We start from the raw sequence: 24,477 nt of genomic DNA, 5'->3' as shown, positions 1-24,477 counted from the left end.
ATTTTTTTTTTTTGGGGGGGTGGGGTTTTTTCATGTGTTTCTCTCAGCCAGCAGGTGCCTCTGTAGAGTCGATGCTTTGCCTGTATCACTATGAGACTGTGGCACAACATTGGAATATCTGCTTTTAAATGACAATATACCCTTTTCTTTCTTTAGTGTCTTTTCCCCTTACCCCTTCCTCCCGCCCATGGTGAGCCCTGGGATCTGCCCTGGGATCTTCCACTCCATCTGCCACATCAGGTCTTTGGAGGATGAAAGCAGGAGAAAGATGTACGTTGACACAGGCATATTGTTACTATATATACCGTATGAAATGTTCTGTGTGACAGGAATCAAGTAGCTCAGTTGGGGAATGCCCGCACCAAACTCAGTGAGACAAAGCTGCCTCTTTGCCCTTCCAATACCTTCTCAGAAAGCAGGGTGGGGTTTGTCTGGCAAAACCTTCACCCCTTCGGTATGAAACCCTTCTGCACACCCGGGCACCACTCAACCAGCATAGGCTGAGCCACGGGAGAATAGCACTGGGTTAAGAGAAATAAAACCCACCTGAGGATAACGCTCCTTCAGCCCTTTAACACATAGGTGCTAAGAAATCACTGTATCTGAAAAGCCAAGTCCTTGGGGGTGGTCAGATGATGGCTGTGATTACAATTTGACCCCCGCCGCCCCTCTCCCCAAATGGCTCTGCTGGACTTTGGAACAATTCCCACGGGCAGAGTGAATTTTGACCCAAACGTGTATCCATCGGCATGGCAGAAAGCGCGGCGAGAAAGCACGGCAGGGATCTGCGCTCCAAATACGCGAGCCGCGGGGCTACGGCTCCGGCGTTCAGGAGCGGGGGCAGGGCCGGGAAAGAAGGCCGGGCCATCGCCGGAGGTGGGACTTGCCGGAGCGTCTCTCCCCGTGGCCGCTGCGATCAGTTGCAGAGTGCTGACGAGCGGCGGGCGGTGGGGCGGGCGGTACGCGGAGCCGCCGCTGGAGTGCGCGGAGCGGGGCTGCCGCCGCGCCGGGGGCGAGGAGCGCACGCCGCGCCGGCGGGGGACAGCGCGCCGCGGGAGCAGCCCTCCCCGGGCACCGGGACCTGCTGTTAGCTTGCCGCCTTGCTTTATCCTCTCGTTTAATTTATTTTTTCCCCACCTATACTTTGATCCGCTGGGATTTTTTTTTTCTCCTCCCTTTCCTACAGAGCCTTCCCACGCCCCAGTTCCCTCCCTCTCTATCCAGCTTGGATTTTTGTCCTTTTTTTTTTTTTTTCATATATTACTATTCTGATTTTTTTTTTTAAGCGGCGGACAGAGAGAGGGAGAGACAGTAACAGAGAGGACAGGAGGAAAGCGCTCTGTTCGTCCTTTCCACCTCCACCACCCCGATTTGCGGAGAGGGGTCGGGCCGAGCGGCGGCAGAATCAGCCCCTTTCCCCCCGGGGAGGTGACCCCGGCTCGGGGAGCCGCCGGAGGCAGCCGCCGCGAAGAGAGGGCGCAGGAAAAGAGATGCATTGAAAGTTTCCGCGCAAACTTTGCTGTGAGTGCGCGAAACCGAGCGAGCGCGGCGCGGGTGCCTGCCTGCCCCGACGCGGGGAGAGCGCCGCGGACGGGCGCCGCTGTGGAGCTCGGACTACCCGGCGGCGGGGGCCGGGCGGCGGCAGGGCGGCCGCGGAGCCTGCGCTCGGCCCGGCGGAGCGCCCACGGAAAGCAGCAGCGGGGACCGGCGGAGAGCCGGGCATATGGAGGGGTGAAACCGGAGACCCCGAAGAGGAGCCCCCCTTCCCCCGCAACCCTTCGCAGCGCCCGGCCGGCGGCACCCCAGGAGGCGGCGGCGGGCACGGAGGAGGCGCGGGCGAGAGCGCGGCGGGGCGGCGGCGGGGCGGCGGCGGCGAGGCGGAGCACGGCGGGCCCCGCTTCGCGGCGTGCGCCGGCAACCATGAACTTTCTGCTCACTTGGATCCGCTGGGGGCTGGCGGCGCTGCTCTATCTGCAGAGCGCGGAGGTAAGCGGCGGGACGGGGGCTTTTGTGCCCCGCGGTAGCGGAGGGGGAAGGAAGGCAGACGGCCGAAAATACTTTTCCCCCTTTTTTTTTTGTTTTCTCGTCCCCCCCACCCCTTTGCCTCCCACCTGCTCGGTGCGGTGCGGCCGCGCCGCTGGCGCCGGCTGCGGTGGGTGCCCGCAGCAGAGACACGTGTGCGTGCGTGCGGTGCTGCGCCGGGGGACAGCGCTGCCCGGAGCTCCGCGGGGCCCCGGGGCAGCGGCAGCGCCGTGCGGAGTGCCCGCGCACACGAGCGCGCCCCGGCCGTGCGGTCCCGCCGGGGCCGGGGCGCTGCGGTCGGCGGGGCGCGGGGCAGGGAGGCAGCGCGCTGCCTTCTTGCATCAGCCTCGGGTCTCCTGACATTGCAAAAGGCTGTTTCGGCGATATTTGCCTTGGGTCCCAGCTCGGGTTCGTGCCGCCGAGTGGAGTTCAAAATGCCTAGCTGGAAAAACAAATAAGAGATCAAAGAGGACAAAATGGATCCAGAATTTTTTTCCAGATTAAAAAAAAAATCAAAATATAGATCTCCTGCACCGAGATTACAAAACCAAGGATTTTTCTTTTCCTGTTAAGTCACTTTTACCTCATTGTCATTCTTGAGGAATTAGAAACCAACTCTTCCCCCTTTCCTCTTTTTAAAGAAAAAAGAAGGGCAGCTTCCTTTGCGAACCTGTCCTATAAATCTGTTTTCTAAAGAGTCAAGAGGGCTGTGTTGCCAAGAGATATTAAGGGGTTTAGACAGAGTGCCCACGTGAAAGTGGCTGTTCGCGAGGCAGGCATGGATTACGTTTTAAAGGTTATAACAGGTTAGTTCTCTCCTGCCTTTTCTGCTCCGCACTTTAAGAGAGCGCCGGCCAGATCATCTCCCACAATCGTGAAAATAAACGTCGCTTGCAAACTAATCAGTTATTCACATTGTTTGTTCAGCACCGATGCTGGAAGGCAACTCCCCAATTAGGAGCCATTTCAGCTGTAACTGAAGTCATGCAAGCACTGCACGCTTTGTTTCTAGCCTGTTATATCTCTACTTTATCCAGTGACAGCCGCACATTAGGCTGTGCTCGGCTGTGCTCGATGGGAATTGAGAAGCACTCTTTGAGTGTGGCACAGAGCAGCTCCCTGCTGCCTGCCTGCCAGATTTGGCTGGTGGGACAATTGTTTCTGCTCTCCAGGAGTTTTTCCACAGTCACCCAGAACAGGGGTTTCTTTGCCTCCAATCTCCTTAGTAAACTTGTACAGTAGCATCTGTTCTCCTCCTATAGTATAGACAACTCAGTATCGGTGTCCAGTAATAACACCCTTTAACCCTCCCCTTGTTCCTTTTCCCCTCCCCTTCCTCTTCCCCAGAAGAGGAAACGTCGGATCAGGTAGAGCTGAGATCTGTCTGTCCTCAAGAATTGCATAGAAGCCTCATACTGCCTTTTCACCTAGGCTGGAGGATGGTGCAGATGAGAAAACAATATAACGATGGAAAACATAGGGAGGAATTACAGGAGTTTATGGGGGGGAATGTTAGAAGGACAGACATGAGAGATGGATAGAGGTTCGGGTACCTGGGTGATGTGGGCTATATAAGTGCTCAGGCAGATCGACGGTCAGATCTGCCCTTCGGTTCTGTCCTTATTTGTCCGTTGGTTGTCCGGGCACCACGGTGATGGGAACGTTAGAAATACCAGCAGATCTCACGTAGGCAGCTTGGTGATGACTCTGAATGTGGCAGAAGGCATGACTCTTCACACGGGACTAGGGTTTGTGCTTTGATGATAATATTTATCTGGCTGTCAGGCTGATCTATCTAGGTAGCCAGGCACATTAGAGAGTATTAAATAAAAGCCCTGACAGAGTCTGAGTTGGAGAAGCAGGGTCCAGTGTGTGTCAGGCAGCTTCCCTGGAAGTGAAGGAGAAGGATGAAGGAATCACGGTGGTCCTCTGATGAAGTTTCAGGGGAATGGCTCCTTACTGAGGTGGTAGTTATGGTTGCTCCTGCAGTTAGACATGGATGTTGGGAAATTGTTTCATGGTAGAGTCTGGGCAGCACTGATGCCACAGGTGTCTGCTTCCACTGGTGGCGATAGCCTTTCCATGCAGGCGAGGGAAGGAAAGGTGCTTTTGCACTGCCACCTTCTCTGCTGATTGTGCTGAGCAGTGTGCACAATCCTCACAAACCAGGGGATTAGAGAGATTGCATTGTTGTCCCCTTCCAGTCCTCCCTTTCCTAGAGAACGGGGGACAGGTCGTTATTCCCCATCTTCCTTCATCTGTGGGTCTTGCTGTCAGCCTGGTGACAGGTCACTCCTGATGATGGTCTGGGAGCTCTTCCCCTCCTGCCCTGAGCAGCAGAGGGACCTGGATATACCAGCTGTATTGCCATAGGGAAGAGGCAGTGATCAGACACTGAGGGAGGGAGAACAAGCCTGTGACTAGACTGTTAATGATCGCACACCCACCAGGCTGCCTGCCTGTGCTGTGCCTCTGCACCACGCCACGATGGGGAGCCACCAGAGTCTGCTTCCACAGCCCTTAGACAGCTGGGACACAGTAGGTCACCTTCCCCAGAGCTGTTTCTGTGTGCTGAGGATGGGCTGGAAAGAGGAGCACCCCTTTGGGAGCAGGGGAGAGTGATGTCTGAGGGGCTCACTGATTCCTGAGCAACACCAAATCCATTCTGTCTGTTCTCTCAGAGGTGCCTTGGCTGTGCTGGCAGCTTGCAGGATTACTGACCTCTGTCTGCATGTACAATGGAGAAGGAGTGCAGTGAGTCCCGTTCCCCCCCTCTCCTAAGCAGAAAACGCTGAGAATTTCTAGTGCCTAAGACGAAAAGTGCCTTAACTCCTGTCCCAGAGTCCCTCTCAAAGTGGATGGATTGTTTGTTCCAGTCCTAAACAGTTACAAAGCTCTTTTAATGAGGCTGCACAGATTAGGGGGAGGGGAAGGGAGAGAAAGAGTGCTGGTGGTGGTGGTAAGGGGGGTGATGGTTAGAGAGGAATGACTTGATTAACCTTTTCTCTCCCTTCAGAGAAAAGCTTACTTTGGACAGGGACTGGGGAGAAGGGAACAGGGAAGGTACAGACACATGGATGGTGTAAAATGGGTTTATTTGTTAGGCTGAAGGTTTTACCCCACATAGTGAGGGACGTGCATTAGCTACAACCTGCAAAAAGCACAGAAAGGAGCTAACTCTGTCAGCCCCATTCCTGGGCTCATTTATCCTACTCTCAAGGCTGGGCCAGGGGTTGCTTCCACACTACTGTGAAATGTTGAAAATCTATTGGAAGGAAATTGAGTTACAGAACTGTTGGGTAATGCCAAAAGCCAGCAGAGGAGAGCATGACCTTCAGGCTCCTACCGAAGGGCACAGTTGGCCTGCTTGTCCTGAGGAATTTGGTTCCCCATGTCTGATATGCAGCAGACTGTTTTGAAGTGAGGCACAGGGCCCTGCCTCACCTGCTGTTCTAGTGGACATGCTTTGAGGGCACTAGGCACAGGTGAAAGGCACTGCTGAAAGGGCAGAAAAGTTTCTTGGAATAGTGAGCAGAGAGTGTGTTACTGATAGTTCTGGGAAACCTTTCTAGTTTCTGCTGAGAGCTCCCCTGGGAAAGCTCAGAAGCTCTTTGCCCACTTTGCACCAATCTTGTTTCCCATCTTTGGGGTCATATCACATCCTAGGTCCAAGTAAGCACTGCAAGAGTGTTCTGGCTCCTGCTCCACTACATCAGGGGCAGGGTGAGGTGCTGGCTAGGCACAGGTGAGTAGTGAAAACCTGTGGCTTGCTTCTGCCTCTCATCACTTGTGCAGCTTGTGTGCTTGCATGTGAGGAGGCAGTGGCTTGGCAGTTGACTGGGTAGTTTTGCTCAGAGAATGGGTAAAAATGACCCTCAAGGTGTCTCCAAGCTAATTTTGCTCAGTCTGTCATGGTCATTTTGTGTGTGAACCAGAAATCCCTCTGTGAAAAGTCTTGGGGGTGTTGTGACTTGAATAAACTGACTTGGCTCATGATCCTCTTCCTGTGCCGTAGCAGATTGAGGCTTTTCTGCCCTTGATGCGGTTTTCTTTTTACCCATAGATTGTCAGGCACTGAGAGGCTTTGGAAGGCCGCTGCAGCCTCTGGTGCCTCCATTTTGTTTGTGCTGTTGCAGTGACCTTCACACTTCAGGAATGAAACTGTTTCTAGGAACCTGCTTTTTAAAGTGTTGTCACAGCACTGAATCTGAGCACACAGCCCCCTCCTACCCAGAGAAGAAATAGATCAACACATGGGGCAGCTTGGGTCTGGGCTGGGAAGTTATGCCCAGGTATATATAGAAAGACTTTGGTTGAAATGAGAAACAAGTTCAGTCAGGGGGACCTTAGACAAAGGGAACTGTGCACAGACACAAAGGAGTGTCTGGGAGAGGGGCTTCTAGCTGCCTCTCTCGCCCCCTCCTTTTAAAAGCTGACACTTTCAGCTGCTTGGATGGTGGTGCTGCCCTGTGCACAGGACTGCTTAGAAGACCATAGGTGGCAGATTCCTGTTGTGAGCTTGGGGTGAACTTGGCCTAAATTCAGTTCTGTCTTCAGCTACAAGGTCAGAGGGCTTTTTTCTAAGCCCGAACACAGCATATTGCTGACAAAGCATTATTTTGTATGGTTCCCCATGCTTCTTATGGGCCTCTGCTGAAAGGCTGCAGGTTCTGGGGTGGATGGCATCACACAGGTGGCAACATACCTCAGAGAAGTGAAGAAAGCTGGGCCTTTTCCATTTTGGTTCAGAACAGAACAGCAGGGGGAAGCCTGACTTGGCTGTAAAGTTACGTCAGAGCTAAAGCCCTCACGAAGAGCAGGAAGAGTCACGTTCTTGTTTCACCTGGAATTAAAAAGACTTCCCTAGTAAAGTAGTGTAATATTCATATCACTTTGGGGGTGGCTGTCACCACTCCTGCCTGGATCAGTGCTTTGGAAATGTCTCTAGTCCCAAAAGGCAGCAGGAGTGACTGCAGAGCTTGCAGCCTTTTCGGTTTTGGCCCAGGGGAAGCTGTGGAGCGCAGGAATGGGATCCACGCAGGGGCTGGGAACTGGGACCACTAGGTGAGGGCGCGCGTCGCCCTCCCTCCCATCGGAGAGGAAGAAACTCGGGCGGTTTAGCAGCGTCCGTCGGCACCGTGGTGCTGTCACTGTTAATCGCCCTGACACCCGGGCGGATGCCGACACCTCTGTGGCCACCACTGCTGGGTGACGGGACATCTGTGACATTGAGAGGGGAGCGATGCCCTTCCGTGCCTGGCAGCCCTTCTCTCCCTTCTGCCCTCCCGGGCCAGATTCACCTTTACGGGGAGAAGCGGTGCCCGGGTCCGCCGGCCGTGTCGGCAGCAGCAGGTCACCCCGTTACTTTTCTCCGGGGGGCTCGCGTTTGCCGCCGGTGTTTGCCTGCGGTCACTGAGAGCAGCTCCCCGGGGACGTGTGTCTCCCTCTGGGGCCTCTCGGGCCCGGCACAGCGCCCTGCCAGCCCCGTCCCCCAGCCCGCGGCCGTCCCGCCCGTGCCCCGCTCGGCTCTCCCGGGGAATGGGGGAACAAAAGGTCCCTGTGTGCCCGCCGGGGAGCGGCTCCGCCTCGGGGGCGCCCCCTCCCGCCGGGGCTCCCTCCGCCCGCTGCCCGGCGGGGCGACGGGACCGGGACCCCCGGGGGCCTTGCCCGGGACCCCCCGCGCCCCGGGACCGCGTCACGGTTCCGTGTTGTGACTGATTTTCTGTTGTCTTTGCAGTTGTCGAAGGCTGCGCCTGCCTTGGGGGATGGGGAGCGGAAACCCAATGAAGGTAAGCGCTGGGCGTCTTCCCGGCGGGCGGGGACGGCCGGGGGGGCTGGGGGGAAGGAGCCCCCGGAGCCGCCGGCGGGCAACACCGCCACCTCCCGGGGAGCGGGCCCGGGGGTGCCGGCGGGAGGCGCCGCCGCCATCAGCCCCTTGGTGGAGGCCGCGGCGCCGCCGCCCCACGCCGCGGGCCCGGGCCGGGCCGTGGGGCCGGGGGTGGCCGTGGGGCCGGGCTCCGGGGCGGCCGCGGTGCCAGGGCGGGCAGCAGGGCTGGCCCAGCCCGCCCCTGGCTTACCACAACTCAGAGGGAAACTGCGTGCGTGCGCCGGGGCACATACGCACGCTCATTTATATATATATATATATTTATATATATCTACACGCACACGGGCGCACACAAAGAGCTGAGCAGCGGCGAGCAGTTTGCTGGGGATTTGCCACAGTGCTGTAGGAAGGGATTTGTCAAATTTTGCTGCCCGCCTCTTTCCCGGCGGCGCTGGTGATGCCCGGCTGGGTGTCCAGAGCTGATCCCTGAACAAAGGCTGGAGCAGCCCCCAGACAGCAGGTCTCTGAGGAAGAGAAGGAGAAAGGGGCAGTCCAGGATGATTTTCTGGACTCATGCCTCCCAGCAGTCCCAGGTACCCCCGCAGACAGGAGATTGCTAAGCGCTGTAAGGAACTAGGCTTGAAAAATGCACGTTTTTATTCTGGTTTGGGCAGCAGACATTGGGGATTCAGCGAACAGCACTATGAACTGATAGGCTCTGGTTTGTGGTGGTCCAGTATGCACAGGACCATTGCTTGGCAAGGAAACAAGGGGGTGCCTCTGCCGCTGCTGTAATCTTGTGTCTTTCCAGCTGCCCAAAGGCCAGGTTGTGACAGTGTCCCCTGCCTGGTTGTTTCATGCAAGTAAATGTAGACCAAAAGGGCAGGCAGCCCCTGGCTTAGTCAGAGACACCTCCTGCGAGCTCCCTGTCTAGTGAAGCCCTGTGCGTGTCAGGAGATTGGCTTCTGTCCGCAGTCCTCAGTTCGGCAGTGGGATAAAAGGGCTGTGGACTTTGGAACCTTCAGGCTGAGGTGATCACCTGCTTTAAGACCATGCTGACCATGTTTCCCCTTACCTGCATAGCAAAGCAGGATCTGGCAGACGACTTGCAGGGTCCCCACGGGCTGTGACCTTCAGCGTTATTCCAGCCGGAGGTCAGCAGAGGGCTCCAGCAGTGTGGGCCCGGATTGGTTTTTTTTTTTTCCCTGTAGCAGTCAGTTTCAATTTCTGTAACTTTATTGGTGTGACAGACTCCATGTGTGTTTCCAGAGGTTTGTGGCAGGCTGTGCTTGGGATAGGTGTCCATTTTGCACAGGCAAAATTTCTGATTTGCTGGCGGGCTGCCGCCTGTTGCGCTTGACCCTTGCTCCTGCTGAAGTCAACAGAAGAAGGTTCAGTGACTCCAGAGGGATCAAGATGGAGCCTGCTGTGAGGCTTATTTTGGTAACCAGTTCTCTGCTGTTGGTAGAAAAGAGCTAGTGTCCTCATCTGTGCCATTTGTTGTGTCCAACTAATCCCTCCTGGGGAGGGAAAGAATCAAACAGAATTAACTTTTGTCACAAGAATGCTGATGGCATTGCGGGAGAAGCTGGTCTGGCAGTGTAAGTGGTGAGATTTTGGTGTTATTGTCCTGGTGATATTTCAGGTCCTGTAATGTAGATACATCTGTGGACTAGAAGTCAAGACTCCTGGCATTACCTTCCTGGCTCTACTTCTGTCCTGTGGTTTGACCTTAGAGGTCCTCTCTCTATACCTCAGTTTCTCCTCGCTGAGGAGGAGATGGTGATGGGCCTCTGTTAGCCAAGGATGGTCCTGTAGTTCCTTCTACTGAAGCTGTTAGGGACTTGGGTTGAAAGGTGGGTTTGTGTCTTTGGCCATTTAATGCTTTCTCTGAGATGCCAAGCTGTGATGGATTTTTATTTGGGATGGGCTTACTGTGGTTGGAGTCTGTTATTTTAGCTTCAGCCCCTACCCTTTTGTGCTCAAGAGAGGCTTCCACATGTTTTGTGGCACAGGAAGTTGTAGAGGAGTCAGACAAACACTCTTTGTTTCACAGGAAAAGATTTTCTGGTATAAATAAAGGAAGCCACCAGCACTTGTGGCTGCACTTTTATTTTCAAAATAACAGTGTGTCTGTATTGCTGCTAAGACATTGATGGGGAGGGAGACAAAATAATCATAGACTGTCCTTTTCTAGTCCAGCATGTTCGCACTCAGCTACTTCAAATTTGAACTTATACCTTGAAGAGTTAATGTGGGTCCTGTCTGCATTTTAACCTTACTTCCCCCTCCATTCACAGCAAAGAACCTCTGACTCAAATCTGGAGGTGTTTTGCAGGGTAGGAGTGTGACTTAATTGTGGGATTAACTTATAACGTGGGCTGAAGCCCAGATTGCAGGAAGGGAACAGACCTAGTGGTATTAGTCTTTCGGTGACCTTCCTGTGCTTCCCTGTGAAAGAGACCTTCTTCCATTTGTGATACAGCCAATGGAGAGGAAACTCAGGCAGAGTTGGCCCAGCGAAGTGTGGAATATAACTCCCAGTACATAGGAGTAAGTGTAGGTATGGTAGAAGGGGCAGGGCTTTGCTGTGAGGTTGACTGTACCTCAGTCATGTGCTCCAGTTTGGTTTGGGTGGTGACTGTAAAAATGAACTACAGAGCATTGCGCAGTCTCCATGTGAATGCTCTATGTCCAGCAAAGTAAGGCAATGAGTCTTTTGTGGCAGGATTTTCTGACTGGTAGCTAGGGAAGAATTCCCTGGTTCCTTTTCAGAGGCTGATTCAGACTTTGAAAAACCATCATGTGTTAAAGTAAAGGTAGAAACTCCCAAATTCTTCATGTGAAAGATTTAGTCCTGACAAATCTCCCAGATCTCAAGTATAGTTGTCAGGGTGCAGCTGTGAAAGTAAAGTCCCTGCAAAAGAAGTTGTATGTGCTGTTCTGGGGCCAATCTGTAATCTGGCTTCTCTGGTGTAATCCAAACGCCCAGGAAGTGCAAACATTTAGGAAAGCATGGCAAATATCAGTTTCACTTCACTTTTCTACTCTGTTTCGGTTTCTGCCCCCTTTATGCCCTCACTGGTGTGGTGAGCAGCATTTGATCTGCACAGGTAACTGCTGCGTTCCCTCCCTCTTACTTTCCATCCCTCCCCTTGACGTAGGCAAGGGAGCATTTTTATCCTGAACTATGCCTTTACTGCCAGAGTTCTCAGATCCTGTGTCTGGCACAGTGTGAATAAACAACAGTGAAGTTCAGCGACTATCTTTGTGCCTGCAGAATTTCCCACATGTTGAATTGTTCAACTTGTTGGAACATAGGCAGTGACTAAGGTCACTCCAAAGGAGAACAGGAAGAAGGAGGAGAAGGAGGTAGTCACAGACAAGATAGGAGAACAGACAGGAGACATACAGCAGTTAGGGGAGGAGGGAAGAGGATGGGAAGGAACAAGGAACAGAAACATGTTGTCTTCTAGACAAGGAATACCAACAAGCAGTCCATGCCTGCCAGGCTACATTTCCCTTTCACAAGCCACTTTCTCTTTTAATAGCTGCTCACGCTCTCTGACACTTCAAACTCCTTGGATGGAAGCTCCTCCCCTCTTGTACCCGCTCTCAGCACTTCAGCGCTATGGTACTGTCAGCCCTGCATGACCTAGAATTAACTTTCAACAATTAACTGCGGGCTGTGAGCTCCAAGCCCTGCAGCTTTTGCATTTTTGTGGCAAAGTAACCTTTATGCCAGTTTGTCACAAGTTCAGGGCACTTTAGAAACGCTTACTGGAGACCATTATTTTCCATGATGCAAGCAGTTTGCTCTTATCACTCTGAGTTATCAACCTTGGTGCTGGAGGACTCTGCATACTGTACAGGTGGATCATTATAGTGCATAACAGCATGGGGCAGGTACTATCTCCTTGTGCATACTCTTATCCTCTGCTACATGTGACATCCTTTGTTGCCATTGGGGTGCTAGAGCTAGGAGGCCTGGAGGACTACAGGTATTCACTGTTTGCAGTACTATACTAGCACCAGGGTTTGTGTGTGTGTATTTATCTATTCTATCTCTCATCTCTTTAAATCTCTTCAACCCTTGACCAAGCAGCAAAATGAAGCTTTGGCAAGAGACTGGGAAACATTGAGAAATACTTGTGAAATCAGTGCAGATCGCAAGCAGTTAGTGTTTGCTCCATTCGTAGGGAAGGCATGGGATAATGGCAGATCCACCCTGTTCCCCCTCCCACACTGTCTCATTGTGGTTCAGTAGCCAAATATATAGTCTGGTTAATCCTGGGGGTGCTGTGAACCTGCTTTGAATCTTTCAGTAGGTGGCTTGGTTCCTTGGTCTGGGAAAGTGGTCAGTGTGGAGACATGGAGGCTGTGATTTGTAATGGATACTGTCATGGCTCCTTGGTGACCTGGATGGATGTTCTGCATGGCCAAAAGAGGTAGATGACAGGAAGGGTGAAGATGTATAGCTCCATAGTTCAGAGCCTCTACTTGCTCTTAGAAGTGTCTGTGTGCTGAGGTCTATACAAAGGATGCTTCAGGCTTTAAAACCCACTGGGGCATCCACTGGCTGTTTTGAAAGGGAGTAAAGGACAAACCAGTGAAGGACCTTAATCCAGAGCGCAGATTATCTGCTGCAGCTTCAATTTGGGTTTTTTTTGGCTGAGCTGATATTCTTAGTGGCAACATACCAGGGGTATGTGGAATAGCAGAGAAGAGGTTTGGGGAAGAGTTACGTGTGGCATGCGTCATGGTACCAGGGAGGCAAACAGTGAGGCTCTCTTGTCCATCTTGCCTTTGCCCTGAAGCAGCTGTAGGAGGAGATGGTCTTTTTCCCTTCTCACTTGATGTGCGTGTATGTAGAGCACAGACAAGGGATTTAGACCTATTAGTGAAGAGCATAGGGTAGTCGTGTTGCAACTGTCTGGCTGACTTTAAGGGGTGAAGCACTAGACATTCTTGAGCTAAGTTTGCATTAACTTATTCCCTCCATTCCTCTTTTAGTTATCAAATTCCTGGAAGTCTATGAGCGCAGCTTCTGCAGGACTATTGAGACCCTGGTGGACATTTTCCAGGAGTACCCTGATGAGGTGGAGTACATATTCAAGCCATCCTGTGTGCCTCTGATGAGATGTGCGGGTTGCTGCGGCGATGAGGGACTAGAATGTGTCCCTGTGGATGTGTACAACGTCACCATGGAGGTGAGGGTCCAGTTTGCAATCTACCATGCTGGGTTGGAAGGAAACAAGCCAGCAATCACGGCCACCCCAAGTCCCAGTTCCCAGCTAATTCAGAGGAAGTGCAACCTACCCCAGGGAGCCTCTCTTCTGACTCTGGTGCTCCGTGTTACACCACGCAGGGTTAAAAGATGAGTTGCCTATGTCTATTTAAGGCTAAGAGGAGAGTCTCTTTTTTGGCTCTTGCCCAAATACAGTAGGTAGGAGCATGCAAAGGAGCCTTTCTGCAAAGGAGCACTTTGTGCTTAGCGAATGCAAAGGAGCATTTCTGATGGTGTTATCTCCGAGTTTCCAAAGAAGATACTCCTTGGGCTCTTGCTCCACTTCAACTCCACACACAGCTGCTGTTCTGAAGGCAGCTGAGTAGGGCAAAAGGGGAGAACCTGTCAATACTCTCTCCTGAAGGGCATGTGAGGTCAACCTGTACCAACAGAGCAAGGAATTTGGGTTTTTAGCTACCCTGGCACAGCAGAAGTTAAAGGGGCTCTAAGAAACAAACTGCTTCCATGTCAGCTGGAAAAGCCTTTTTGCCTCTGGGCATCTTCCTCTTTTGTTTGAAGGCTGCTGAATTTATTTCTTGGAAGAGACAGAGGTGGCCATGATAGCAAAAGCTGGGCCTATGGGGGAAGATGCAAATTGCTTCAGAGAGCTTAGTTAATGCCCTTGTCTGTCATATTGGATCCCAGCTCTCGTCCAAAATCATGCTGGTCCCATAACCCATAGCTCCCTCGCCTCCTTTTGTCCCTTAGCCTCTTGAATAGCCACTGTAAATGTTGGTGTCACTTTTTAATATCCGTGAGAGATGTGCAGTGCTAAGTGATTAACCAGCAGATCCTTTTACCTGATACAGGCTATGTTTGAACTCTGTTGGAGAGCCTGCCTGTGCCCTTTCATGGTTCCCCATACTGCTTTTCCACTTGCAGCCTCCAGCCTGGGGCAGAGCATACTAGCTTGGTGTAGCTAGGGATGGTTTTCTTCCTACCATTCCTTGCTGAATTACATTTCTTGACTGGTATGCCTGCATGCCTGTAAAGGGTCAGAAGCACTTAAGCAGATCTCTAGAGCTAATTTTCCAGCCATGTTCTGGGTTAAGAGAATGTGACAATATTTCAGAACTTCTAAATAACTTCCCTGGAGATACCTGGGGCTGGGGGCTGGGTGATGTCCTGCTTTGCAGGTCTGTTTTAAACACAGATCTCCAGATATACTTTGTGTGTCAAATTAGTGCGAAAGTGAGATGTCAGCTGGGAAGGAAGGGTGGCTTAAGAAAAAGGAGTTGGATTTGGAATTTTCGATTGAGACCTTTGTGTGAGCCTGAAGCATGGCTTCTGCACGAGCAGGCTGGATGTTTAGCTACTGCTGTCCAGCATCAGCCAGGGAGGTCTCACTGAGAACCTTGCTGTGGTAGTAAACCCTCTCCCATGCCTGTCTCCAGGGCAGTCCACCGGTGCTGGCACCGGGCATGCACAAGCAAACAGAGCTTTGGCACAAGTCTGGTGTTGCTGCTCGCTTGTGATCAAAGGCCCTCCTGGACTGGGAGAACGGGGCCTCAGAGCTATCTCGAACTCTGCCCTGTCCTTCCCAGGAGCACCTGGCTTGTGAGTGCTTTTCTGCACAGCAGTCTGATTTGGAGCTGTGAATATGAAGAGTCAACAGGCAGTGACCCTCTGTTTCTTTCATTCCAGATCATGAGAATTAAACCCCATCAGAGTCAGCACATATCACACATGAGCTTCTTACAGCACAGTAAATGTGACTGCAGGTGAGAATGGAGCAGCACTGGTTCCTCTTGCAATAAACTTACTCTGGCCTTTCCTTTTTTCTGCCATTGGGTTGGGTCTCTTGTTCAGACGCTTCTGCAGCCTTCTCGATTGGTTTGCAGTGGGATGGCTGAGCCTGGGAAAAGAAGCTCTCTGCTGTCAGGGCTCTTCCATCTCTAGCTATCACAGGTTGACAGTGCTAGCCTGCATCTTGGGATCTTTTGGCACTAGCCAAAAAGCAAGGGTCAACAGGAGAGCAGAAATACTTTGAGACGGACCACTTAACCTGTGCTATGGGCATCCTGCCATGCTGCCTGTACATGTCCTTCCCTTGACTTGGTGGGAACTGGGGATAATACAGAAGTATATGTGATAAACTCTCTTCTAATGAGGCCTTTGTTCTGTCTTTTCCCACAGACCAAAGAAAGATGTCAAAAACAAACAAGAAAAGTAAGTGACAAGCCTTTCCTCCTTTCTCTTTTGGTGGTTGGTTGTCATTTCCTCTCCCCACTGCCCCTTACCCTTTTCTTTGATTGGATATTCTCACTTTAAGAAGGTGTTTTTGGAAATGGCATATGGTACTGCATGGGGCGATGCTCTGAATCCATTCCAGGTGGTCTCAGAAACCCAGATCTGATGGTCCTTCCTTCATACCCCAAACATGGACCTTGCATGACCCATGGCCATGGCAGTCATTCCTAATGCTTTTTCCCGAGTCAGGGAAGTCCCGTCGTGTCTGTCCTGCTGGAATGGATTCAAGGTGCAGCCCCCATTCTCCCCTTCCCTCTTCCTGGGGTGTTTCTGGTTACTGCAAATTGCTACCTTTCTTTATTATTAATTTTTTTCTTGCTGCTTGAGTGAGTACTTGCTAGCTTCTTTCACAGCAGCTTTGGTAGGAACTCTGCTGGCTACTGGGAGAGGTGGAAGTAGAGGCCTGGTGGAGGCAGGACTGATGCCATGCAGGATGTGACGCTGGTTTTGTTTGGGTGGGGACCATGGGAGGGTGTAAAGGGAGGTGGATGTCCTAGCTGGGTCTTGATGAAGTCTTTTATGAGGAGTTTTTTGAATCTGATGGATTTGCTTTGGTGGCTTGAAGGAGGTTAGGTCACAACCTTCCTCCCCAAAGTAAAAAGGTTGTGGAAAGTAGAAAAATAAGCTCTAATCCTGCAGTAGTTGCAGGGATGAGCATAAAATATGAAACAATGTTGAAAAGAAAGAATGATTTCTCTGAGCGAGAGGATCAGCTGGATTGCGCATGACTGGGAAAGCAACTCTGCCATTCAGAGGTGCGGAGTCGGAGAGGAAGGAGTGTATATTTGGAGATGAGGCTGAATCTGAGACAGAGGGAACAAACAGGAGAGAGAGCTTCTTTCACCCCTCTCCTGGTGGTTGTATGTTTCTAGCTTCCTTCCAGCCTCTCCTCCTCCCCCTGGAAATCTGCTCCTGGCTGCATCAGACTGCGTGCAGCCTACAGTCCTCTCTGCACAGGGCCGTGTTGGGGACGGTCGGTCTGTGTGGCTCTGTAGTTTGAAGGTGTGCAAGAGTTTGGTTTGTGTGAGCTCTGGTGAGGATGGGGTGTGGGTGTAGCAGCCAGCTTGGACTGTGTTGCATTCACTTTCCTGTTCTAACAGCACCTTGCCTGCTCTTTGCTGGTTCTGCACTCCCCAGGGAAGGAAGGGAAGGGATGGGAGAGACTGGCGTGCTTTGATTTGTGCTGGATTGAAAGTCTTGTTATATTGGTACCCCTCTCCTCCCTTCAGGTTGATTTTCTTCCCCTCACCGTGTCCCTGTGACTCCTGCCTGACATGTAGGGCAGAACCGGGATTGAGCTGATGCTCTGACACTCGTTCCAGTGAGACGCCTTGAACAGGGCCTAGGAGACACCTATGGTGCTTTCTCTTCTGTCCCTCCAATTCCCTTTGACAGCTCTCTCCGGAGGTGGGCTGCACCAGGGAACGAGGGAGCCTTTGCTGAACTGCCTCAGAGCTGGGACTCGTTTGCCTGACAAGCCCTGGTGCTTCGCCTAGGGCCTTCTCCTTGCATGTCTCTCCCTTGCTCCTGTGCTAAAGTGGCTCAAGGAGCAGTACAGGCTCCAGCCTCCCTCGCTCCCTGTGCTCTTAATGGCCCGTAGGGATCCATGGTTGGTGTCCAGGACTGCATGTCCTAGCCCCTGCCTGCTCAGCTCCTGCCCAAGAATCAGAGGCAACTGGTGAATTTTTCAGAATGGAATCAGTGCCTTGGCTCCATCTGCTTGTCTGGCAGATCCACGTGGAAGGTGACAGGAGGGAAAGGAGGGAAGACCTGAAAGCAGAACTGCTTGCTGATTATCTCTTGGGTAAAATAACTAGGTCAGGCCATCCTCTTCCCCCTCTTTACTCTTCAGTACTCAGAATGGAGGCTGCCAAGGGAGATGTTACAGACATCCAAGTAAGGTCTCCTGGAGTCCTCTAAACCACAGGCAGGAGGTGAGGTGGATGAGTAAAGCCTTCAGGTTGGATAGCCCTCTCCCACACAGCAGTACTGTGTAGATCAGGTCTCTTTCGTTGTCTCTGGAGTGCTCCCAAGGAAGGATTGCCACCCGCCCTGCAGCAGAGCTATTGGAGCTCAGCTGCCCCGTCCTAGGCCCAGTGCTGGGCAGTGCATCAGGTCAGAGTGGTTTCCTCTTCCCTAAAGAGAGCCCTTTCACTCAGGTTGCCGTTTGTCAGTCGTTGTGCGCCTGTGCTTGTCGCCTGGAATGGTTGTCTGCACTCACTGCGGTGGCGTGATGCTTTCACAAAGCTTTCTGTTCCTTCTCCCTCTCACCCCTGCCCCTTTCCCACTGCCCCTCTCTGGAGGGGGCAGGTGCCCCTCTGAGGCTCCAGCAGATCTGCCTCTGCTGGCAGCAGCCTTGCAGGAGGTGGTCTCTGCTGCGTTCCCTGGTGTTGGCTTGGCTGCGGGCAGGCTGATGGCGGAGCTGACAGGAGCGCCGGAGCCGGTGAATGTGTGTGCGAGGTGAAATCTGTGCTTCGGCCCTGGGATTTACCCTCCAGTCCTGCCTCATGTGCTTCTCCCCTCCCAGCAAGGCACATGGCTGTATTTTTTTCCTCTTCTTTCTTGCATTTTCTTCCGTTTTCTCTCTATCTCTCCCTTTCTTTCCCCCTCTCTCTTTCTCTTTTTTTTTTTTTTTTTTTTGTTTTTCTTCCAGAAAATCAAAACGAGGAAGGGGGAAGGGTCAAAAGAGAAAGCGCAAGAAAGGCCGGTACAAACCACTCAGCTTGTACGTTTGTGTCCTCTGCTTGTAGACTCTTCCCTCCCTGTCCCAAACAAATCTGCCTGCTTGCTGCTCGCTCAAATCTCACCCTCCCCTCCCAGTCACTGGTGGGCTGCAGATCCTGCAGGGGCAGCACTGGTGGTGGCACTGCTCTGGCACTAAGGCTATCTCAGGGAAGGTGGCTTTAGCTTGTTTGGCTCTCTAATCATCACTGGCGTCATTGTCCCAAGGCACAAGAGTGTGGTGGGTGGACGAGTACCCTGCACCTCTTCATGCCTTGCAGTTGCAACTCTGTCATCTGCTTTCTACCACTTGTCTCGTGGCCTCACCGCTGTGATGACTGGTGATAGGCAGGCTGGCATCTGCCATGCATGTGTGTGTGTGTGTGTGCGTGTGCACATGTGCGTGTGTGTCTGGTGGAGTCGCAGGTGGAGAGGAGAGGTGGGACAGTGGGAAGCCAGAGAGGGGGTGCTGGGGAGCTGGGGGTGGGCTCTCTGTCTGTTGTTTTTTGGGTTTTCTCTTTCTGCTGGATTTGGTGGCTTGTCTGTCCCTGTCTCTTTCGCTCTGCTTCTCTCATGGTGTTTCACAAAATTCTGCATTGTAAATTCACGGCCCCTCCATAGGAGACTCCTAGGTGGCAAGGTTGGGATGGGGCTTACAGAAAGGAGGGCAGTGCTGGCTGCGGGGGTCAGCATGTGATGCTGGAGCCCAGCTGCTTTCCAGGGGAGGAGAGACCCTGTGTATTTAACTCGTTTAGCCGCTGGCCTCTTTCTACTCGAATAGTCCACTTCAGAGAACTCCTTTCACTGATGTGTCAATAGCTGGCTGGGGCCTCTCACCTTCCCATCCTTGCTTTCCCCTTCTTCCTCCCTCTGGCCTGAGCCAATGGATCCAATGCAGCATTTGTGAATACTGTGCAGAAGGCCTGTTTTCTTTCTCTACGCTAATGCAAGGGGTTGCTGTCCTGGGGCTGTTGAGGTGCTGCTGGAAAATCCATCAGCCCGCGGCACTCCAGTGGGCAGCATGGGGGCTGCGGGAGGGGGCAAGGGGATTGCTTTGATGTTCAGGGTGTTGCATGTGTATTTTCTTTCTGCTGAAGCGCTGTAGCTTAGACATCTTTCCTTTTGCCTTTTTGCAGTCACTGTGAGCCTTGCTCAGAGAGGAGAAAGCACTTGTTTGTACAAGATCCCCAGACCTGTAAATGTTCCTGCAAATTCACAGACTCACGTTGCAAGTCGAGGCAGCTTGAGTTAAACGAGCGCACTTGCAGGTTTGTGTCCTGAAGGATGAAACACACAAAGAGAAAGAGAGAGAGAGAAAGAGGGGGGGAGCTTGCTTCCTGCTGACTTCTAGCACCAGTGCTATTTGATTACTTCTTTTCTCTGTCCTACGTGGGCCAGAGAGCACAGGGACTAACTGGGGTGAGGACAGACTTTCCATGTGTCAGAGGGCAGCTGTGCGTTTCAGGTGTGCTCTCAGGACTTGGATGGGGATGACTTCCAGAGACAGACCCTTTGTTGTATCTCAGGTATTCTTTACCATAGAATAGGATAATGGAGTTCATGTTGCTGAGGTAGGCAGGGGGAGGGTCTGTATCCCTCTGTACCTTACTCTTACCTGTATGCAACTCTGAGCATACTGTTGGACAAAGATAAATCCTTAACTGACTAGGATTTGATCACCCCTGTCTTCCAAGCCCTTTTTCTGTGGCTTGTTGATGCTCTGCTGTGTGCAGAATGAGGAAAGCCACTAGGAGCCTCCCTCAAGGCTGAGCCTAGATTCTCCTTTGCCTCTTTGTTCTTCTGAAAGCCAGGGAGAGCACCCTTTCCTCTTGTACTGTGCTCACAGTTCCCTGTCCATGTCCTGTCCAGAGTTGTGGTTTGAGAGGCTGCACTCAGGACTGTGAATAGAATACAGCAGATGTAAGTCTGACCCTGGGTGAAGGCAGAGGTGCATTTTTCGGATGTGAGGTGGGAGACATAAATGTACTGTGGGGTTAGTGTTAGTTCAGAGATCCATGCTGTGCTTATGTCATCTGAGTGCTGTCACACACCATCTGTGGCACAGACACATAAAGAAACCGATTCCCAGTTCTCACCTGAGCACTTCAGTGAACTCAGCGGGGTGTCTTGACTTGCACAAGCCATGTGTGCACCTCTGGTGTGTAGAGGCGGACATGAAAATGGGTTGCTAATGAGCACTTGGCTGTGACTCTGAACTTGGATCCCTTTCACAGAGATCTAGGAGATTGTTCCTGTTCCTGCAGTATTTCAGTGGCAATGGCTCAAAGGGCGAATACAAGGGAGAGAGATCCAGGATCCTTGGTGGCTATATCTTGAAAAGAGGAGACATCCATTGGCTAGGAGGCTAAGGCTGATACAAGTTTCAAGTGCTTCCTTTGGGTGTGAAAATGCTTTGTGTCCAAGCCAGAGAGGCATTGGCACTGCTAGCATGGTGGAAACTGTTCTGTATACAGAGAGTTTTTCTGGGGTGCTGCAATTTCAGTGGGAAAGTAATTGATGGGGGGGCCAGAACAGAGCAACTTCTGGACTTAAACTTCTCCTAGCGAGCAAAACCTCTGAAGTCTGAGACCAGACTTAATGTTGGCCTTTTCCCCGCTTCTCCTTTTCCCAAAGTCCAGAGTAACTGATAATTACCCCACAGAGTTTGAACGGTGAGAAATAAATACAATGAAAAACCAAAAAATACCCCAAAGAAATCATGATGGCAGAAGGGGTTTGCTAGTTTCACTTACTAGTCCCTCTCTGTGATGGGATAATTGCCACTAAGGGAGGTTTCCAGAGGCAATGTATTGGCCAGAAGAATGGGAAGGAGTCATAGGAGTGGTTAGCTTATCAGTTCCTAGATAAAAAGCTGGTTAAGCTGAAGTTCCTCTTGCTCTTGTAGAATTAGAATTGGGACCTACAAGGGAGGGTAAATTCTCATTTCTCCTGCTGCTTCTTCAACCACGGCTGTTCTCTGGTGCTAACCCCCACTCACAGCATCTAGTGGAATGAAAAGCACTTACTTTTCACCTTCTTGCCTGCATGAGGCTTGTTTTCTGCACTGCTTCCTACCCAAACAAGAGGCTAGGTGGAGGGCCGAGGGTGTGTCTCTGCATGCATTGCTTAGCCTTGTCTTTCTGTGTTTGTGTGTATTTGTGTGTATGGTGTGCAAAGATGCAAACAAGACACTCTGCTTACCTGTGAGGAAGCCACTGATTCTGCTCCAAAATTTACCCCTGTTTGAGTATCCCCCTGCTCTGTCTAGGTGAGCCTGGGGGAATAGAATTCATTGACTCATTTTGGGGTCGAGATTCTCAGCTGATTTGCCCCATCTGCACAGCACTTCACCCCACCAGTGACGTCATGCCGTGTCTTAACACCATGTGCTCTTAAACACATTAGCCACCACCCTTCCTTCCCTTCCCTGCCCTGGTTGCACCCGCATCACAAACATTAACCCTATTCTCTTTTTTTCCTTCCTTCTCCTCTTTGACAGATGTGAAAAACCGAGACGGTGAGCAGCGGAGAAGAAGGGGAAACAGCCCTGTTTCTGGAGCCTGATTTCTCGCCTGGACAGAATAAAACAAAACAAAACACTAATCCAAATGAACCCTAAAAATGAAGGATCGGTAGAGCACAGCACTTTCAGTACGGACGATGGACTCCGGAAGGAACATTCCCCAAGGCACCCGCCGCACAGAATTCACCTTTGGGTTTTGAACTGTTTTATTTTATTTTTCTTTTTATGCTGCTAAATAATGGAGCCAGGAAGACTTATAGGGGTGTATTTGATGGGTTTTCCCATGCATACATATATATGTGTGTATACATGCATATACATATATATATATGTATATATATTTTAACCACATCTATATATACATATATGTATATCTTAACCACACACACACATATATATTTTATATATATATATATATAAATATATATATATATATACTGATTATTTTTTTTAACATTGCTAATGTTATTGGTGTCTTCACTGGATAATACTCGACTGCTGTGGACACAAGCGGGCTACTTGGGGCATAAGAAACAAGCTAAGACTGGACTTGAGTAGAAGCGCTGGGTGTAAACTTCTTAACTCTAACTGACTTGTGCGGCCTCCGCTGTTTCTCTGTAGAGTGTGCTGTACCACAAACCACCTTCTCCTTGCCTGGGACAGGGAGGAGAGGTGATGGAGAGGATGGGCAGGGAGTTCCAAAGAGCGGCATCCTAGGGTGCGATGGGTCAAAGGCCAAGGAAATGGCCATCTCCGTGATCAAGGATTCCTCCTCCCCTCTCTTCCCCCAACCTTCGCCCTTACTCGTCTCATAACCTGCCTGCCTTGCTGGGACATGGGATGTCAGTGTACATTTTGCGTTGACTTTATTCGCTGTAGAACCTTTGCCAGAGAGACATACTGGCTTGGCTTCTCTTAAGGATGGTGGGCAGCTGATGCGCACTGACTTTCTGTTCAAGGAATTATCACAAGAGTCTAGATTTCCCGCCCTTGGTGGCTGCAGAAGGACACAAGGTCTACAGTGTGCTGAAGCAAGAATGGGGACCGGTGCATAGCCACACAGTTGTTCAGCACTGTCTGCTTTCTTCATGCACAGAGCTGCCACTCAAGAGCATCCAAGATGCTTATGGAACATTTCTGGAAAGGGATATTAATCAAAAGTATATACACAGTAGTGGGGGTGTGTGTGTATGTATGTGAATGTATGCATTTGTGTGTATGTATGTATGTATGTATGTGTTTTTCTCTCTTTTTTATATATATATATTTATTTTTATACATATATATATATAAAAAAATAATATATACGTATGCCAAGATTGAAGGGGGGAAAAAAGAAAGCAACTTTTGCTGCCTTCAGTTTGTGTGCCCAGTGTGAATGACCCTTAAGAACGTCAAGATTTTTTTTAAAATGACGTACTGTAAATATCAGGCCCTTTTTCCATGTCTTGGGCTGGGGAATCAAATGTGAAGACAGCTGGAGTCCCTTAGCTCTGTCGTGAGGTTCTTGGCTATGTGTGTATCTGCAGCGTAGGCTGTGGTGAATGTGAAACCCACCTTACACGCGCGCACACACACACACACCCCTGAAAGTGTGTTTGTACATCTATGTGGATATATATAATCTAGTTCTGTGATTAAAATTATTATTAATAATAATAATAATCAAAAAGGTACTCGGTCTGTGTCAGAATGCTGCCAAACATCATCTGCAATTGAATTTTCAACGCCTGATAATGTACAACACGGAAAGCTTCCAAAAAGACAAGACAGTCTAAAAACAGACTCACAACAAGCGACTACTAACCACTAGGATCTCCCCATCCGACTGATGGCTTTCAGAAGGAGAGAAAACACACGGGTGGGTGCTTGCATCTGCAATGTAGAATACTCATGCTGCATCATGTGCAAGACAGAGGCTTCCGATCGGGGGAGGGAAGAGAAAGTGTTTTATATACTTATTTAATATCCCTTTTTAAATTAGAAATTAAACAGATAATTTAATTAAAGAGTAGGGATTTTTCAGTATTCTTTGTTAATATTTAATTTCAACTATTTATAAGCCGTACCTCCTTTTTTTTTTTTCTTTTTTTTTCCTTTTTTTTTTTTTTTTTTTTGTACTGGTTGTGTATAAATTTAACCTTCCTGTTGTCCCATCCCGTCTCTCCCCAATTGTTGGCAGAGTCAGTAGCATGTTATGGGCAGTTATTTAATTAATTTCTCTAACACCTACCCCTACACATTCCTATTGAGACAACGGTTAGATATACATCTACATACTATATATATATTTGGCTATGTGTTTGTATATATATATATGTTTATGTATATGTGTGATTCGGATTAAATAGACACTACGATTTTTTTATATATGTAAAAAGAAGAAACAGGAAAAAATAGAAAATTCTACATCTTGAATCTCTCTCCTTTTTAATTTTAATATTTGTTATCATTTTATTTATTGGTGCTACTGTTTATCTGTAATAATTGCGGGGAAAAAAGATATTAACACTACATATTGTGTCTAGTGAATTTTTTCAAGATATTCCTTAGTACATATTTATTTTTAAACAAAGAAATTACAGATATATCTTAAAACAACAGCGACGACGACAAACAAACTTTTTTTTGTATTAAAGAATTTAATTCTGACCTTGATTTCCTTTGCCTTCTCCTTCTGCCTTGCATCCTGGTTTGCTTCCATTGTGTAGCAGTTTCTCCAGCATTGCCTCTGGAGGCTGTAGGGCATCAGCAACCTACCAGTTGGACTCTGATTTGGGCCCAGAGCCTCCAAAAGCATCTAGGTACCTAAAACCCCTTGAAATTAATGGGGGCTAAGCACCAGAA

The 24,477-nt window shown here is 50.4% G+C and overlaps 1 protein-coding gene across 5 annotated transcripts; it reads left to right on the top strand.

Moving 5' to 3' along the window:
• Positions 1-1,018: 1,018 nt before the first annotated feature.
• Positions 1,019-24,288, top strand: VEGFA (vascular endothelial growth factor A). Of its 5 annotated transcripts, XM_033055306.1 has the most exons (8): positions 1,019-1,986; positions 7,760-7,811; positions 12,863-13,059; positions 14,781-14,857; positions 15,273-15,305; positions 18,040-18,111; positions 19,244-19,375; positions 21,607-21,987. In XM_033055306.1, exons 1-8 carry the CDS (start codon positions 1,921-1,923, stop codon positions 21,626-21,628), a joined length of 651 nt encoding a protein of 216 aa, XP_032911197.1. In that variant the 5' UTR covers positions 1,019-1,920; the 3' UTR covers positions 21,629-21,987. The 5 variants fall into 5 exon arrangements, with proteins under 5 accessions (XP_032911197.1, XP_032911199.1, XP_032911200.1 ...); XM_033055308.2 differs by lacking the exon at positions 18,040-18,111 and having other exon boundaries at positions 1,283-1,986; XM_033055309.1 differs by lacking the exon at positions 19,244-19,375 and having other exon boundaries at positions 1,870-1,986.
• The last annotated feature ends 189 nt before the right edge of the window (positions 24,289-24,477 follow it).

This window comes from Catharus ustulatus, chromosome 3, assembly GCF_009819885.2.
Source record: "Catharus ustulatus isolate bCatUst1 chromosome 3, bCatUst1.pri.v2, whole genome shotgun sequence".
Classification (NCBI taxonomy): domain Eukaryota; kingdom Metazoa; phylum Chordata; class Aves; order Passeriformes; family Turdidae; genus Catharus; species Catharus ustulatus.
This window is presented reverse-complemented; position numbering and strand designations above follow the sequence as displayed.

Coding starts and splice junctions, on each gene's coding strand:
- VEGFA (XM_033055305.1), top strand. CDS start 1,921: ATGAACTTTCTGCTCACTTGGATCCGCTGGGGGCTGGCGGCGCTGCTC. Junction 7,812..12,862: donor GGAGCGGAAACCCAATGAAG/GTAAGCGCTGGG, acceptor TTCCTCTTTTAG/TTATCAAATTCCTGGAAGTC. Junction 13,060..14,780: donor TGTACAACGTCACCATGGAG/GTGAGGGTCCAG, acceptor CTTTCATTCCAG/ATCATGAGAATTAAACCCCA.